This window comes from Chrysoperla carnea, chromosome 5 (genome assembly GCF_905475395.1).
Source record: "Chrysoperla carnea chromosome 5, inChrCarn1.1, whole genome shotgun sequence".
NCBI lineage: Eukaryota > Metazoa > Arthropoda > Insecta > Neuroptera > Chrysopidae > Chrysoperla > Chrysoperla carnea.
In genome coordinates this window covers 69,938,445-69,956,031 of record NC_058341.1, presented here as the reverse complement: position 1 = coordinate 69,956,031, position 17,587 = coordinate 69,938,445, and the positions used below count along the sequence as shown (strand labels likewise).

At 29.4% G+C, this 17,587-nt stretch overlaps 1 protein-coding gene across 1 annotated transcript; it reads left to right on the top strand.

Moving 5' to 3' along the window:
• Nucleotides 1–1,214: 1,214 nt before the first annotated feature.
• Nucleotides 1,215–4,151, top strand: LOC123301365. Its single transcript, XM_044884102.1, has 2 exons — nucleotides 1,215–2,398; nucleotides 2,540–4,151. Exons 1-2 carry the CDS (start codon nucleotides 1,215–1,217, stop codon nucleotides 4,149–4,151), a joined length of 2,796 nt encoding a protein of 931 aa, XP_044740037.1.
• The last annotated feature ends 13,436 nt before the right edge of the window (nucleotides 4,152–17,587 follow it).

Here is a 17,587-nt window from a genome sequence, read left to right as displayed (position 1 = left end):
GCTAATAACTCGGAGAGTATTGACTTTTTGGAATATGCTTGATTGACTTTTTTGCTTAAAATTCATCCTTCTAAGTGGTAGCTCCCACCCCCTGGGCAAGATAGCCAAAACTTTTGTTTTTAACTTCTTTAAGTAAGCTTTAAACAATGTAGTCGAAAAGTTTTTATAAAGATTTATTAACTGGTAATGGATTCCGAAATTTGAGATATTTATACCTCCTTATGGCTCTCTGTTAATAACATAAATTAAAAAAAAAAATATCTTTACGTTTTTTTATAAATTTTTTCACTTTTAATACTACATGTACATATGACATGACAAATAACCATACATATAATAATACCATGCATATATGTAATACATACCAAGGTATACTAAGTTTAGTCCCAAGTTTGTAACGCTTAAAAATATTGATGCTAATAACAAAAATTTGGTATAGGTGTTAGATAGAATCTTCTATTTAGTCCATTTCCGGTTGCCTGCCTTTTGTCTGCCAACACGATAACTCAAAAACGAAAAATGATATCAAGCTGAAATTTTTACAGCGTACTAGTAGGTAAGTAAAGCCGAGTCCCGACCACTTTTCCATAAGATTTAACATGGAGAAAAATTGTGATTTACTTCCGGTGTAGTATAGAAATAATATGAATATGTTTGTGGTTAGAAGCTGATAAGGAAATTATTAATTCAAAACCGCATGTTTGTGGTTAAAATAAAAGTATGCATTTAAAACCGCAAAATTTGATAAGGCATTGTTTTAATTAAATAATTTTGGGATGCCGTACCATTCGCAGTTGATGGTGGCGGCCGGCTGCTGACCGCCAGCGTTTTTCGCACCTAGTTGTGATCCTGAATTACAACCGCCAACATAGTCCCATTGAGGAAATGTTTGTGGCTTAAGATTAAGTATTTTATATAATTGAGGTTAATTAACTTGTAAGGAAAAATTTAAATAAAATATTGAGTGATAAGAGTTGTTTGTTTGTGGTTAATAAGTTGACGTATATTTTTGTGGTTAGTGGTATCCGTTTTGAAAAATATAGGAATGTGGTTAATTAATAATAAGGAAAAATAATGTAAAAAATTGAACGATAAGAGGTGACGTAAATAAACTAGATTTTTGTGTATAAATACAATGTCTGTATTGGATTCAAATTACTGATATATTGGACTTAATACTAATATATTGTATTTAATTACTTCTATTGTTAAAAATGGCTTCAGTAGTGGAATTAAGCAAATCAATGGTAGAGAATATGAAGAAAGCTTTGCTTCTATTAAATGAAAATAAAAATCAAGGTGGTTTGGAAAAATGGATTAAGAAATGCACAGTGAATATTCGACAATTGAATAAACATTTAAAAAAATGTGATTGTGTTGGTACAAAACGACATTTGCAAACAAGTATTGGTGAAATGATTGGTTTTCGGGTAATGATGAAGGCAATGCTACATCAAGGTGGTAATATAAAACATAATATAAAACGTAATATAAAACGTAATATAAAACGTATTCAATGGAAGAATATGGAGTCCGCGTTTGATAGTCGAATTAAGACTGGTATAATTATTAATTTGACGCACAAAGACCCAAAATTATTTTTGGACGGTGCACTGTGTATGTTTATACGACAAATCCGGAATGTTTTAAAGGATTTCAATCAAATCAAAGTAAATTCAACATTTTGCGGTGAATTTGTAAAGCTACAGAATGATGATGAAGTTTACGAATTCAAATATTTTAATAGTAAGAATCAAATTATTGATCGAATTTCAAATTTAACGGAATGGTATCAGGAAAACATACAAAAACCAATTTTAGTACAGCTAGAAGAATTTCAAGAACGTGACAGTGGTTGGGCCTTAAATGCAGTAGTAAACTTAATGATTAATATTAACAAATATGAATCGTTCAGAGGTTCATCATATATTGATTTACCTCAACAAATAAAATCCAAAAACGCTTGCATAAACGTTAAAAATAATGATGATGCTTGCTTTGCATGGGCGGTTACATCAGCTTTACACCAAGCTTCAGAGCATTCTGATAGAATGTCTTCTTATCCACATTATTCGCGGGTGTTAAATTTAAATGGTATAAACTTTCCGATGGAACTAAAACAAATACCAAAATTTGAAAAACTGAACGATATAAGCATAAATGTGTTTGTTTTAAAATTAAAAAAATCTATGTACAGTGTTGTGCCAACTTTGTTAACAAATAATAAAAGAAATAGACATGTAAATTTACTTATGGTTCAAGATGTGTATTTTGATGAAGAAGATGATGATGAAGAAAATAATAATGATGAGAATATTGATATCAAATACCATTATTGTTGGATTAAAAATTTTTCACGACTTGTATCAAATCAATTGAATAAAGATGGCCATAAAAAGTTTTTTTGTGAGCGATGTTTACATTATTTTCGTGAAGAACAAAAACTTTTAAAACATAGTGACGAGTGTGAAAAAATGAATGACTGCAAAGTTATTTTGCCTACAAAAGGTAATAACATGGTATATTTTAAAAATTTTAGTAATAAGGAACGAGTACCGTTTATTATCTATGCCGATTTTGAATGTTTATTGAAACCACTTGCTCCAGAAAATAATAAAAAATCACAACGTTATCAACAACATGAAGCATATAGTGTAGGTTATTATTTTTGTTGTTCATATGATGATACTCTTAGTTATTATAATTCGTATAGAGGAGTCAATCCCGAACTATGGTTTGTAGATGAATTGAAGGAAATAGCTGAAAAAGTTGAAGATATATATGCAAATCCTGTACCTATGAATGAGCTTAGTGACATTGAAAAACAACAATTTCGGCAAGCTTCTGTGTGCCATATTTGTGAAAAAGCTTTGGGTAATGATCGTGTACGAGACCATGATCACTTAACGGGAAAGTTTCGTTCTGCCGCACTTAGCGAGTGTAATTTAAATTACCAAAATTCACGGACAGTTCCTGTTGTGTTCCATAATTTGAGTGGCTACGATGCACATTTTGTAATTATGGAATTGGCTACAGCGTTTGAAGGCAGAGTTGATTTATTACCTATAAATAAAGAAAAATATATATCATTCACCAAAAACATTGTTGGTAGTGATGTAAAATTTAAATTTGTTGATTCATTCCGATTTATGGCATCATCATTGGAAAAGTTAGCATCATATTTACCAGAATGTAAGATATTATACAAAAATTGTTTTGATGGGGATGTTCAAAAGTACAATTTGTTAACTAGAAAGGGGGTGTTTCCGTATGACTATGTTGACGGTTGGAATAAATTAGAAGATCGGCATTTACCACCTATCAGAGCATTTTACAGCAAGTTGAACGATTCAAACATTTCACAAAACGATTATGAGCATGCAAAAAATATTTGGAAAAAATTCAAAATTCAAACTTTAGGTGAATATTCGGACCTGTATTTGAAAACAGATGTATTACTTCTAGCAGACATTTTTGAAAATTTTCGTGATACTTCTGTTAAGACATACAATTTAGATCCTGCGCACTATTGTACCACACCGGGATTTACATGGGATGCAATGTTAAAATACACACAAATTCAACTGGAATTGTTAACTGATATTGATATGTTGATGTTTGTGGAGCGGGGGATCAGGGGAGGAATAAGCCAGTGCTGCAATCGCTATGCGAAAGCAAACAATAAATATATGTCTGATTATAATGAACTTGAAGAATCCATATTCATAATGTATTATGACGTTAACAATTTGTATGGTTGGGCCATGTCGCAATATTTGCCGACTGGGGGATTTAAATGGTACACTGACACATCACTGAACGTGCAACGGATACCTGATGAATGCTCAGAAGGTTTTATACTGGAAGTGGACTTAGCGTACCCTCAGCATCTTCATGATCAACATAATGATCTTCCATTATGTTCGACACATGAAAAGCCACCAGGTTCAAAACAAAAAAAGTTACTTACAACACTTCATGACAAAGAAAAATACATAATTCACTACAGGAATTTGAAACAGTGTCTCAAGCTTGGAATGAAATTGAAGAAAGTGCATCGTATTTTGAAATTTAATCAATCTCCTTGGCTAAAACACTACATTGACTTAAATACTCAAATGCGTGCCAAGGCAACAAACGAGTTAAGCTAATGAACTTATATAAGCTAATGAACAATGCAGTGTTTGGCAAAACGATGGAAAATGTGAGAAAACATACCATTGTAAAATTAAAAACCAAGTGGTCGGGTAGGTTTGGAGCAAAAGTTCTCATTGCCAAACCAAATTTTCATAGTAGGACAATTTTTAAAAAAACTTGGTAGCGATTGAATTAAATAAAAGTGAGGTGTTTTTTAATAAACCAATATATGTAGGCATGTGTATTTTAGACATTTCAAAGACATGTGTATATGACTTTCATTACAATTATATGCAAGGGGTGTTTGGTGATAAGTGTAAGGTTTTGTATACCGACACGGACTCGTTAATTTACGAGATAAAAACACCAGATATATTCAAAATTATGAAACGTGATGTACAAAGATTTGACACTAGTGACTATGAACTAAATAATATTTATAACATACCTTTAGTTAACAAGAAAGTACCAGGTTTAATGAAAGATGAGCTAAATGGACAAATAATTACCGAATTTATTGGTTTAAGATCTAAAATGTATAGTGTAAGAGTGAATGGTGAAGATAAAATAAAAAAGGCCAAAGGAGTAAAAAACTCGGTTATTAAAAATACAATTACTTTTGATGATTATATTAAGTGTTTAACAAACTGTACAGAAATTATTAAAAGACAACAATGCATTATATCTAATCAACATAATGTATATACAGTAAATCAATCAAAGATTGCTTTGAGTCCACACGACGATAAACGAAGTTTGATTGATAACTCTTCGGATACATTCGCGTGGGGTCATTTTAAATTACAAACAGATGAAGAAATCGATGAATTATTAGATGAAGTTATTAACTTGTTGGGTCAACATCCAAGCATTAACAATATAATGCAGCGACTGTTAACTACGAAATGAATATAACTTATTTATTTGATAATGAACCGCAATTATTAAATTGTTTGACTGAAGAAACATTTTTAAAAATATATAAAAATATCAGTTTTTATACTTTAAAAAACTATGGCGATAAAATAATTACACGTGCTTGGAATAGTTTACCAAATAATATACAACAAGTGTTTCAACATTGTGAACCCTGTTATGAACATTATAACATAGGGAATACGCAGTGGGATGGGCCTCCAGGTTTAAAAAGTAAATGTTATTTATGTAAATCGACTTTGTATGAAGATGTAACTTTGTATGAAGATCTTTGTATGGATGAGTTGTCAAAATTATTTCCTAACTATAATTCGATTTGGGCATGCGAGTTAGCAACATGTATTGAAGATCTATTTACATCAGAACCGTGGCTGTATGTATGCATAGAAAATATGGATGTGTTGTTGAAATTAACTGAACAGTTATTTAACAATGATAAATGGATATCTGAAATTCAAGATAATTGCATTAATTATTATAGCTTTGCAAGAAATATGAAAAAAGTTTGGAGGAAATTACCTGAAAGTATAAAAGAGGAACATTTTAAAATTTTCGAAATTATTTACAAAAATCACTGTTTTTAAGAAAAAATTTTTTATTATGTAATCAAATACAAAAATAAATAATTATATTTTTAAACTATGTTTTTATTATTAATCCATGAATTATGTTCTGATGAGAATCCTAACCATTTAACATATACTTTATCTCCTTTTCTTTTCAGAATTTTCTCAACTAAATATACATCAGGATATTTTACTTTTTGTAATTCATATTCATAGAATCCACCTTGTATGGGATGAGAATTAAAATCTTCAAGCAGATAAGTTACAGGATTTGTTATTTGAACTTTTTTAATTTTAAATATTTCAGTTGTCCATGATGGTAAATAGCCTTTATCAAAAAGTGATTTATATTTTGAAATACGAACAAAATCACCAATTTTATACTTGGGAATGTCCACAATTTTTATGTTGTTATAAACAGTTGAAATTAACATCTTCTCCTTATCAGTTGTAACATCACACGGTTTCATTTTTATTGTTCGATGTCTTGTTCCATTGTACTTATTAATTAACTTTGAAATAATTTTCAACCAATTGTATGACCCGTTTAAACTGAATTGTTTCCACATTTTTTCTTTAAGTGTTCTATTAAAACGTTCAACTATTGAAGCCTTTAATGAACTAAACGTTGAATAATGGTTTATATTATATTTATTCATTAACTTTCGAAATTTTGTATTAAAAAATTCCGTTCCATCGTCTGTTTGTAAATTGGCTGGCAGACGGCCATCTTTAAAAATTGTCATCATTGCAGTACAAACTTCATCTCCTGTTTTATTTTTTATTGGCACCGCCCATGCATATTTTGAAAATGCATCGATAACAGTTAATAAATATTTATATCCTTTATTTTCTTGTGCATGTCGACCCATTTCAACAAGATCGGCTTGCCATAAGTCATCTAATCCTTTTATAATTACCCGCCTTCGTTTAAAATTTCTACGCGCTGGTTTATGTAATTCGTTTACAATTTGTTGTTTACTCATAATTTATTTTTTAGATTCTAGTTTTATCAATCTTTAGATGAACGAAAATAAAATCAATATATTTTTGAAATTTATCTGTTAGATTTGATGAATTATTTATTTTAACGGTTAGATCACTAATTTTATTTTTTATTAATGTAACGTCTTTCAAACACTTTTCTACATTATTGCTTAAATTTGGATTTAATTTTAAGATAACTTTAGAAATTTCATCTATACTTTTACCAATTTTATCTATGTGTGTCTCAAGTACTGTGTCACTATTCAATTCAAGTGTTTTTAATGTAGTTTCCAAATACAGTTTATTTATAGCATCATTATCATGCTGAGGATTGTTTAAATTTGTAATCCTTTTGTTTATTAAATCATAATCTCCGTTTGCAGTTAAATGAAAACCATGCAGATCCTGCAAGGTACGCTTATTTGATCGACCAAACTTATCAACACTCATAATTATAATGATTACATTTCTTTCATGTATTGGATATTTTTATTATAATTTTGGCCTCTTTCAGCTCTTCAATTATTGATACAATTTTATTATTATGACTTGTATTGCCCGCTTCTTGTGATGCAATGAGTAATCGAAGCCTATTTACCAACTCATTTGGATTGTCCCAATAAGTGTGATTGATGTTATCAGTTACTTGCATTAAGCCCATACCTTCAGTGGTTTTAATTCTTTTCCTGCTCATCAATGGTTTAGTAATAGAGGTAGATTGTACACGTTTTTGATGCATGGTTGGAAATAATTTACTAATAATGTGTGTATATTTATAACTTTTGTTAGCATTTATCTGTTTGTTAATGTCATATTGACGTTTATGGGCATTAGTAGTTCGCAAAATATATCCATATTTATTTAAATCATTCTCTGTATACAAATCATTATCTGGTATTTTCATAAATAATAACTCATACAAACCACGTGTACCATTATACTTTGTATCGTTAATTTCAAAATCATTTCCATTAATTTTGAACTCTGAGTTACCTATGTACCATTTATCATTGTCAAAGTGGGGACCATATGTATTATCAATAGTATTAGCAGCAGTTAGTGTGCGTTTAAGATATTCACCAGCTAAATCTCCAAAGTGAAATCCATGTGAAAAAAAATTTTCAATTTCTTCACGTCCTTTTGGTTCAGATAATAATCGTCTCGCTGAAATTTGCGCTGATTCAGGACGTGTAGGTGTTGTGGTGAAAACTTCTTCTTCATCAGATGGTAAAAATAATGGACTTTCCTTAATAAATGTTTCTGGTGTTTCACTTTTGTTTGTTTGTAATTTAGGCGTTAACACTTCACTTTTTATTGGTTTTTGTTTAATTTCAGCAACAATTTCTTTCAAAGGTTCAGTTAAAGGCTTCAAATTTTTTTCCAACACAATGTCAGATTCAATTTGACCTGTTTTTATTTGCTTGTATTTTTTACGTATAGCCTTTGCAGATTTAATAATATTTTTTGTTAACTCTTCATCCATTCTGAACACGTTTTTAATAAGATCTGTTATGTTGATAAACAAGCCTGTTATGTTAATGAACAAGTCTGTTATGTTAATGAACAAGCCTGTTATGTTGATGAACAAGTCTGTTGTGATTATAACAGATTTTTAAAGTTTCAGTTGTTTAATAGGTCTGTTGTGTTCAACAGTTTATAACTGAATGATGTTCGATTGAAGACATGCACTTTAATTATATTATCATAAAATTATCAAATCCTTTTCGATAGCGACCCATATTAATGTCACTATCTTTATCAATAACTACAAAACCATATTTTTCTTTCCAACACTCTGCACACATGTCTTTAAAAGTTTCGAATGATAAATCAGGGGTCACGTGATTGGAAAAAATGTGTTTTAAATTTAAATCATCCTGTTTGAATAATACTAATAAATTGCAGTTATCTCTAATTAAATGTTTAGGAATTTTAGTGTATGATTGACATAAATAAAAACTGTCTACAAAATTATGTCTACCCATACAAAAATATGACCGAATATCACATATGACATCATCAAATATCATAATCGAGTTTTTCTTTGCTTCTTCAGGTGATATAACATCACCATTATTAGAAAACGTATAATATCCTAAACCTTTAATTTGTTCAAGTATTTTTTTTAAATATTCATATTTAGGTTGATGTAACGATTTTGAATAAACATAAATATTTTCAAATTTTAAACCATTTGGGTGTTCCAATAGTGTAATTAATAAATTTGTTTTACCACAGTTTGATGGATCGCAAATAATACACCAAATAGTGTCCGGTAATAAATGTCCATGCTTTTTCGTCTGATTAGTGGTGGGGGTAAAATCAACGTTTTTGATTGGAAGGATATGATGTTGTTTTAGAAAACGCATTTTCAATACTGAATAAATGTTATAAAACTATTACTTTTATATAAATTTCATTTGATAGCTTTCTAACATTTTCATCAATTGTAAAAATGTGTGATTTCAGTGTTGAATGGAAAAGCGATGGATTTGTTGGATTAACAACTGGTGAAATAGATTTTTATAGGCTCAATATGGACCCGTTAGTTTTTGAAAATAAAGTAATATTAACTGGGCTTGTGGATTCAGGTCATGTCTCTAGAAAAGAAATTTGTCTGTGTTTCACAAATATTAAACCAAACACAACAATGAGTATACTTTTAAAATACAACGATGATGAAGTGATTGGATTTTCTGTTTGGAGTGAAGTTGTTGATGATATAATTGATATTGGAACAAGTGATTTGTTTCATTATAAAAGTGTTCTTTATAAAAATTAAATGTTATTTACATTGTAACCAGCATAGAGAGTGTATATAAAATGAAAACAAAAAGTAGTTATTTCAGTCGATACAAAACAGCTCATCGAGGAAGAGGTTTAATTAATTCTGCAATTAACAAATTACCATTTGAGCTACATTTACCCGGCTATCAATTTTGTGGTCCTGGTACTCGTTTGCAAGAACGTTTAGCAAGAGGTGATTCTGGAATCAACAAATTGGATAGTGCATGCAAAGAGCATGATATTGCATACTCAAAATATAAAGATTTAAATAACCGTCATAAGGCTGATTTAGAATTAGCCGATAAAGCTTGGAGTCGCGTAAAATCTTTGAACGCCGGACTTGGAGAACGAGCTGCTGCTTGGGCTGTGACAAACGCCATGAAAGCCAAAGTTAAATTGGGCATGGGATGCACAAAGAAAATCAGGAACAACCTGAAGAAAACAAAACCAGTCAAAAAGAAACAAAAAACTGTTGCTTTTCGAGAGGCAGTAAGGAATGCAAGCAATGTTTTAAAAATTAGACAACCTAAAAATCTAAACGATGCCATTAAAATTGCTGTTGTTGCAGCAAAAGATGTTGTGAAAAAGAAAAATGTTAGAACACCTCGAGTTATTCCTATACCCAAAGTTGGTGGAGTTATACCATTCCTACTACCATTATTTGCTGGACTTTCTGCAATTGGTGCATTAGCAGGTGGTACATCAGGTGTAGTAAAAGCTATAAATGAGGCGAGTGCTGCAAAAAAAGAATTAGCTCAAAAACAACGTCATAATCAAACAATGGAGGCTATTGCAATGGGCAAAGGATTATTCTTACAACCATATAAAAAAGGACTTGGTTTGTTTTTGAACTCCAAAAAACTAATAACGAAGCTACCCAACAGACCACTAAATGAATTAGATCTATATAAATATTGTAAAACTATTCCATATTTTCGTGGTGTGTTTATGCGTGATAATTTACCAAGAAAACCAAACAAAAATGAATGTGGTATTATAAATTTAGATGTTTCCACAGGTGGCGGCACTCATTGGGTAGCATATATAAAAAATGGTGCTAAAACTGAATATTTTGATTCATTTGGAAATTTGGCTCCACCCCGTGAATTAATTAAATATGTAGGTGGTACTATAAATTATAATTATAATAGATATCAGAATTATAATACATTTAATTGTGGTCATGTTTGTATTCAATTTTTATATGATAACTCAAAATTTTATTAAACTTGATGTATAAATTTGATATAAATAATAAATACTCCTCAAAATAATTATCAGTTTGTTTTTATTGATAATGTCATTCACATTAACATTAAGTGGTAACAGTAGTATACTTACTGCTGAATATTTTCCTCCAATAGAACTCAAAGGAAGTTATGTTTGTGGTTTGATTAATTTTGAAAGTTACAATAGTATTCCAAATGTTGATGAAACAAATAATTTGTTGCATTTTGGTGATACTAATGTTATTAAAATATCTGTGGGTTCATATGAAATTAATGATATTATTAATTTTATAAAAGATTATCTGTATAATATATACGGTAACCTAATTTGGCGTGATAAAGAACCAAAACCAGAAATTACTATTCGAGCAAACAACAATACATTACAAAGTGAGATTAAAAGTAACACAACAATACATTTTAATAAATCAAATTCAATAGGTTCATTGTTGGGTTTCACTAAGCGTGAACTCACACCCAATAAGTGGCATACATCAGATCTACCTGTAAATATTATTAAAGTTAATGCAATACGTATTGAGAGTAGTGTTACTACAGGTGCGTATATTAATAGCACGCCAGTGCATACGCTATATGAGTTTTATCCATTGGTAGGACCCGGGTATAAAATAGTACAAGTCCCCAGAAATGTTATTTATTTACCTGTGACCGTCAAGAGGTTAACTTCTTTAAAAATAAAAATTTTGGACCAAAACGGAAATTTAGTAAATTTTCGAGGTGAAACAATAACGGTGCAACTACATTTACGTAATGCTGATTTATAATAAAATATCTAAAGTAATCTCAACTAGTGTACCTACAACTACAGTACAGTCAACACCTAAAAAATTAACCTCGGAAAATATTGCATATTTAAAAAGTTTAGGATTTACCTTGAGAAAATGAATGACATTTTGAATATTAAAAACGGTGTAGAATATGATGATACTATCACTAAAATTGAATATCCTACTTATTCACCATTTCTCACATCGTTTAAGAACAATGATGAAATAAGAATATCTATTCAACATCAAGATTTAATCATTTTACCCTGTGAAAGTTTTATTTGTATTGAGGGTAAATTTGTAAAAACTGATGGTACAGTATCTACAACAGCACAATTAGTTAACAACTGTATCTGTCAATTACTGGAAGAGGTGAGATACGAATTGAATGGACTTGAAATCGATAAAAATAGGGATGTTGGTAACACTTCAACATTAAAAAATTATATATCGTTGAATGAAAATGAAAGTAAAATGTTATTAAATGCAGGATGGAGTCCTGAAAATAATATACAACATCATAATGGAAATTTCAATTTTTGTGTTCCATTAAAAATGCTGCTTGGTTTTGCTGAAGATTACAAGAAAATTATTGTTAAAGCCAAGCATGAATTAATTTTAATTCGATCACGTACTGATTTAAATGCCATAATATCATCAACAGATGATGTTAAATTTGAAATAGGTAAAATACAGTGGAAAGTTCCACACGTAATGGTTTCAGACGAACAAAAATTAGCTTTGTATAAATATATCGAAAGTAGAAGCTCAATTCAAATAAGTTTTCGTAGTTGGGATATGCATGAATATCCAATACTACCAACCACCACTCATCATGTTTGGACTGTTAAAACATCTACACAATTGGAAAAACCGAGATTTATTATTTTTGCAATGCAGACCAATCGTACAAATAAAAAAGAAAAAGATGCAAGCAAATTTGATCACTGCAATCTGTCAGACATCAAATTATTTTTAAACTCTGACTCATTTCCTTATGATCAACTAAACTTAGATATAGCCTCAAATAAATTTGCATTATTATATGATATGTATGCCAAGTTTCAACAATCTTACTATGCAAAACAAAATCAACCATTGCTTACTACAGACCAGTTTAAAAACATGGCTCCAATAACTGTTTTGGATTGTTCACATCAAGCTGAAAATATAAAAAATGGACCTGTAGATGTTAGGTTAGAATTCAAATGCTTGCAAAATATACCAGAGAATACATCAGCATTTTGTTTGATCTTACATGATCGAGTTGTAGAATACAATCCGATAACGAATGAAGTAAAAAAGTACTAGTTGTGTTATCATCATTATAAATTTGTTTGCAGAAGAGAGCAGTGTCCCTCCGGAACCAATTGCAAGTAGAAATTTAAAACAAAATATATTATGACTTGTTTTGTAGATGTACAAGGATTTAAAAATCAAAAAAACAAAATTTATTATTAAAGAATTTGCTATGGTTTCTACAAATTATGTTGAACATTTTATTTTCAAATCACCGGAACCATTGTCAAGTTTAACTCTAAATATTCAAAAACAAGTGCGGTATCTAAGTCAATTTTATCATGGAATATGTTGGATAGATGGACACTGCGCATACAGTGAACGTAAACAGTTGATAAGAAACGTTTTAAAAAATTTTGATGTGATCATTGTAAAAGGATTAGAAAAACTAAAATGGGTTGAAGAATATACTGATGGAGAAATATACAACTTTGAAGATATTAAATGTTATGAAACATTGAAGCAATTAAAAAATAATTACTCAAGTCGAAGATGTACAAATCACAAATATTCCAATACTATGTGTGCTTTAGAAAATGCTGAAAATATGTATAAAAAATTTAACGAAAAAAACATTTGTATCATTATTACCATTTATTTAAAATAAATATTTTTTACATAAAATTTGTATATTTTAATAAAGTTTTTGAAATTTTAATAATTAATTGTGTAATTTATATTTCCTTTTATTAAATTCATTTTTCGTTTAAAAAACTATACCAACACATTTTTAGAATATGAAGTAATATTAGTAATATAGTCAGAAAAATCACACTAATTATTGATAAGTTTACATTAAAATAGAAATACATTATTATTATAATTGAAAAATCTCATAATAATAATAAAAAAGTTCATTCAGGGCGAAATATTTAATTGCTCCATATTTTGATCCAACTTTCTGTATTGTATCTTCAATAACTTCGTAAGTCAGCATTCCTCCAGTAATTTTCGAAGCCGTAAATATTATGTTGTTGATCATTTGTTTTATATTTAAGTTTTTGTATTCTTCTATAAATACATTCATAAGTCCAGAAATTCTAAATAATTCAAACACTGTTACTTCACCCAACATAATTTGATCATTTTCATCCCACAAATTTAACACTTTATTATTTTGATATTGGGTTAGAGATGATTTAAAACTACCAATTTCCATTTGCACATCATCCAAATCATTTAGCATGAATAACATAATTTGTGACTTTTGATTCAATAAATCATACCAATCTTCTGTTTTTAATACCAACGAACGAAATTTCGATAATAATTTAATTCTAACATTCCACGTTTTAAGTTCAATACAAATAGTAATTAACTTACTCTTTGATTTATTTAAATAAAAAGTTTTCTCCATAATATATTGAGAATGTTCCACAAATTTACGAGTCATTGTTGATTCTTGTTGTGTTGAAGAATTTCCATTCCATAATGTATGATGATTTAACATATTTTTTTCTGTTGACCAAGCACTATTATATTCATAATCCATTCTTTAAACTGATCTGTCACTATCAAAATATTAAACTCAAATAAAACAGATATTTAACAAACACAATTTATATGTAAACCTCTCAAATTTATTCAGAAGTAAAATAAATCTTAATAAGAAATAGTATTAGCAAATGGTATTGAAATATTGTGATTTGATGTTATAATGAACCACAACTATATAAAATCGGTTCAGTTGTAATTCTGGTTCACAACTGGGTGCGAAAAACGCTGGCGGTCAGCAGCCGGCCGCCACCATCAACTGCGAATGGTACGGCATCCCAAAATTATTTAATTAAAACAATGCCTTATCAAATTTTGCGGTTTTAAATGCATACTTTTATTTTAACCACAAACATGCGGCTTTGAATTAATACTAACCACAATCATTTCCTTATCAGCTTCTAACCACAAACATATTCATATTATTTCTATACTACACCGGAAGTAAATCACAATTTTTCTCCATGTTAAATCTTATGGAAAAGTGGTCGGGACTCGGCTTTACTTACCTACTCGTACTCAATGAGAAATTAACGGGAGTTTCAAGTGAGTAGCAAAGTCATATGAACTCAATGAGCAATATAGATCAATTGGGTCTCGACGGCGCTAATTAAGTGCAAATTTTATTATATGGGAATGTCAGTTTTGAATGTGTGGCTATCTAAGAGTGGACATCTTTCTTTACTTCTGTGACATAAAAAAACAAACGATTGCTTAATCAACACTGTCTCGACGGCGCTAATTAAGTGCAAATTTTATTATATGGGAATGTCAGTTTTGAATGTGTGGCTATCTAAGAGTGGATATCTTTCTTTACTTCTGTGACATCAAAAAACAAACGATTGCTTAATCAACACTGTCTATTCATGGTATTTTAACAATTAACTCAGACATAAATAACTAGTAGCATATTTCTATCATATGCGATTTAGGCTGGGCATTGACATATCAGTCTATCATATCTATGATAGACTGTATAGTAGTACTGTATATGTTTTTGTGGACTAGTTTAGATAATTAAAAAGGAAATTTATTTTGTCGGATAAACATATTCACTAAGAATGGAATTGTCAAAGTTGGATCTGTGTTTGTTATTGTTAATTTCGAGTAATTTTTTTTAGTAATATTTTGTAAACTTGTAAAAAGGAAGGGTAGTTTACCAAAAAACAATCGTGATACCAAATTTTTTGCAACCCTCTACATTATTTAGAAGTTTTAAATATTCCTACATACTTTTCAGAATAAGCAAAACTTCTTATAAAGAATGACTTTTTTCTTAAAATGAAAAATAAGAAAATTTACAAGTATAGTCACCTCTATCCGGGGACACACTGTATAAACCACCCACAAGTGATTCTCTTAATTTATCACCATAAGAATTAAATCATGACTTATAATGAAAGGAAGTTTTTCCGATTATAAGTGTATTCATAAAATGCTTTAGCTTCAAGTTTGTAACGCTTAAAAATATTGTAATAATTTTATATTGCTATAAACAAAATTGTGGTCTACGTCTTCATGTCTGTCTGTCTGTTTGTCCGTGACACGATAACTAAAAATGGAAAAGAGATATCGAACTGAAAATTTTTAATAACGTTCTCGGAACGTAAAAAAATGATGTTAAGATCGTAAATGAGCAACATAGGTCTATTCAGCCTTAGGACCCGTTAAAATGTAAAAAAAAATGTCCCTTAAAAATTAAAAACATATAACTATATTATAAATAAAACAACTTTTGTTTGAAACAGTTTGTAGTTCGCATCACTATTTACCCGTAAGGGAGCAAATTAAATTAAAATCTAGGATCACTTATAAATAGTTCTCCATGTAGATTGTGCTCTCCATATAATGTCTTTCTTTTTATTACCATAGAAAGAACTAAAGTGGGTTTTTAGGCTTATTGATATCCTTGTTATCAGTAAAACTGTTTAGTTTAAATATTCATTCTTTTTTAGCCACACCAGGCAAAAAATTATGGGCTTGTGTAAAGATAATTGAGTCAAAAAAAATATTCCCTTTGGAGGTGCGCCACATACATAAATTTAAAGAGGAATCTTGGAGTAAAAAAAAAAGTACAAGTTTCAAGTACGAAAGAAAATACATAAAGGGATTGTTTTGTTCTTAGAGGGTAAGTAATCCTAAAAATTTTCACAGTAAAAAAGAAGATAATTATAAAATCATTTTCAGAAAATAGAATTGATGTAAAAAATAAAATTGATACGGGGAAGAGAATAAGCATTCCCACTGCAAAAACTATAATAACTGCGTCGAGTGACACCGATGAAAGTGAAAACACACCGAACTCACCAATACCCACCAGTAACGGGTTCATGAGTGAGGGGTGGATACAACACCAAATGGATAACATCACACAGGTATGCATTTCATACATTTTATAAATATAAAGCAAATAATTGATTACATGGTTGGGTCATTTAAGCAAAATCTTAAGAAATATTCCAAATTTTTAATATAAGTAATTAAAAGCCTGAGAATACACACGCTGTTAAAATTTAAAGACAATTTAACACTCCTAACATGAGATCTTTGCAATTAATTTTTTCTAGTAAAGGAGAGTTACCGTTTTTTCAAAAAAAAAAAAAAAATCTTTAAAAATAAAATATAAAATTTTTCACCGTATAGTTTCCCTAAAATATTATCTAAAATTACAATTTTTGTATAATTTAACAACAAAATTCGGAAAATAAACGGACACTGTATTTAAGTCAAGTATTATTTTAGTATTATCAAGGTGTGACATCTAACTTAGTATTTTCGGGATATTTAAAATCTTACTTATTACTCTGTTAGTTTAATAATATTTCACTGAATACAACCTTAAATAATATCTTGGGGTACTTATACCCTTTTAATTTTCAAAAAATGTAATAAACAATCGTAATTCTAAAACTGTCCATTCCTTAATCGATTTATAAAATAAATTAGATACAGTGACAGTATAAACTATTTACAATTATTATTAAACTATTTACAATATTGGTATAATCCTGAAGATGGTTATGGCAAAATTTTCAATTTGCTCTTAAAAGAAAGTTTTCTGAAAACATAATACATATGGTATTATTGTGAAAATATACAGAATATTTCAAGAGGAACGGTAAATATTTTAAACTATGTATTCAGGGACGAAAGTAATCGTAAAAGTTACTATAAAGTTGAGTCCTATTCGTATTGATAACAAATATATAAGGTTTTTCTAAATTGTTTAGCAATATGACCCATTACGTTTATTTTAGGTGCCACATTCAGCGACGCAAAATAAAGATACGTGCTCTTATAAAGACATACCCTATTCTTAAACTCATAGGAATACCAACCTTTTATAGGCTCTATTTAAGCAACG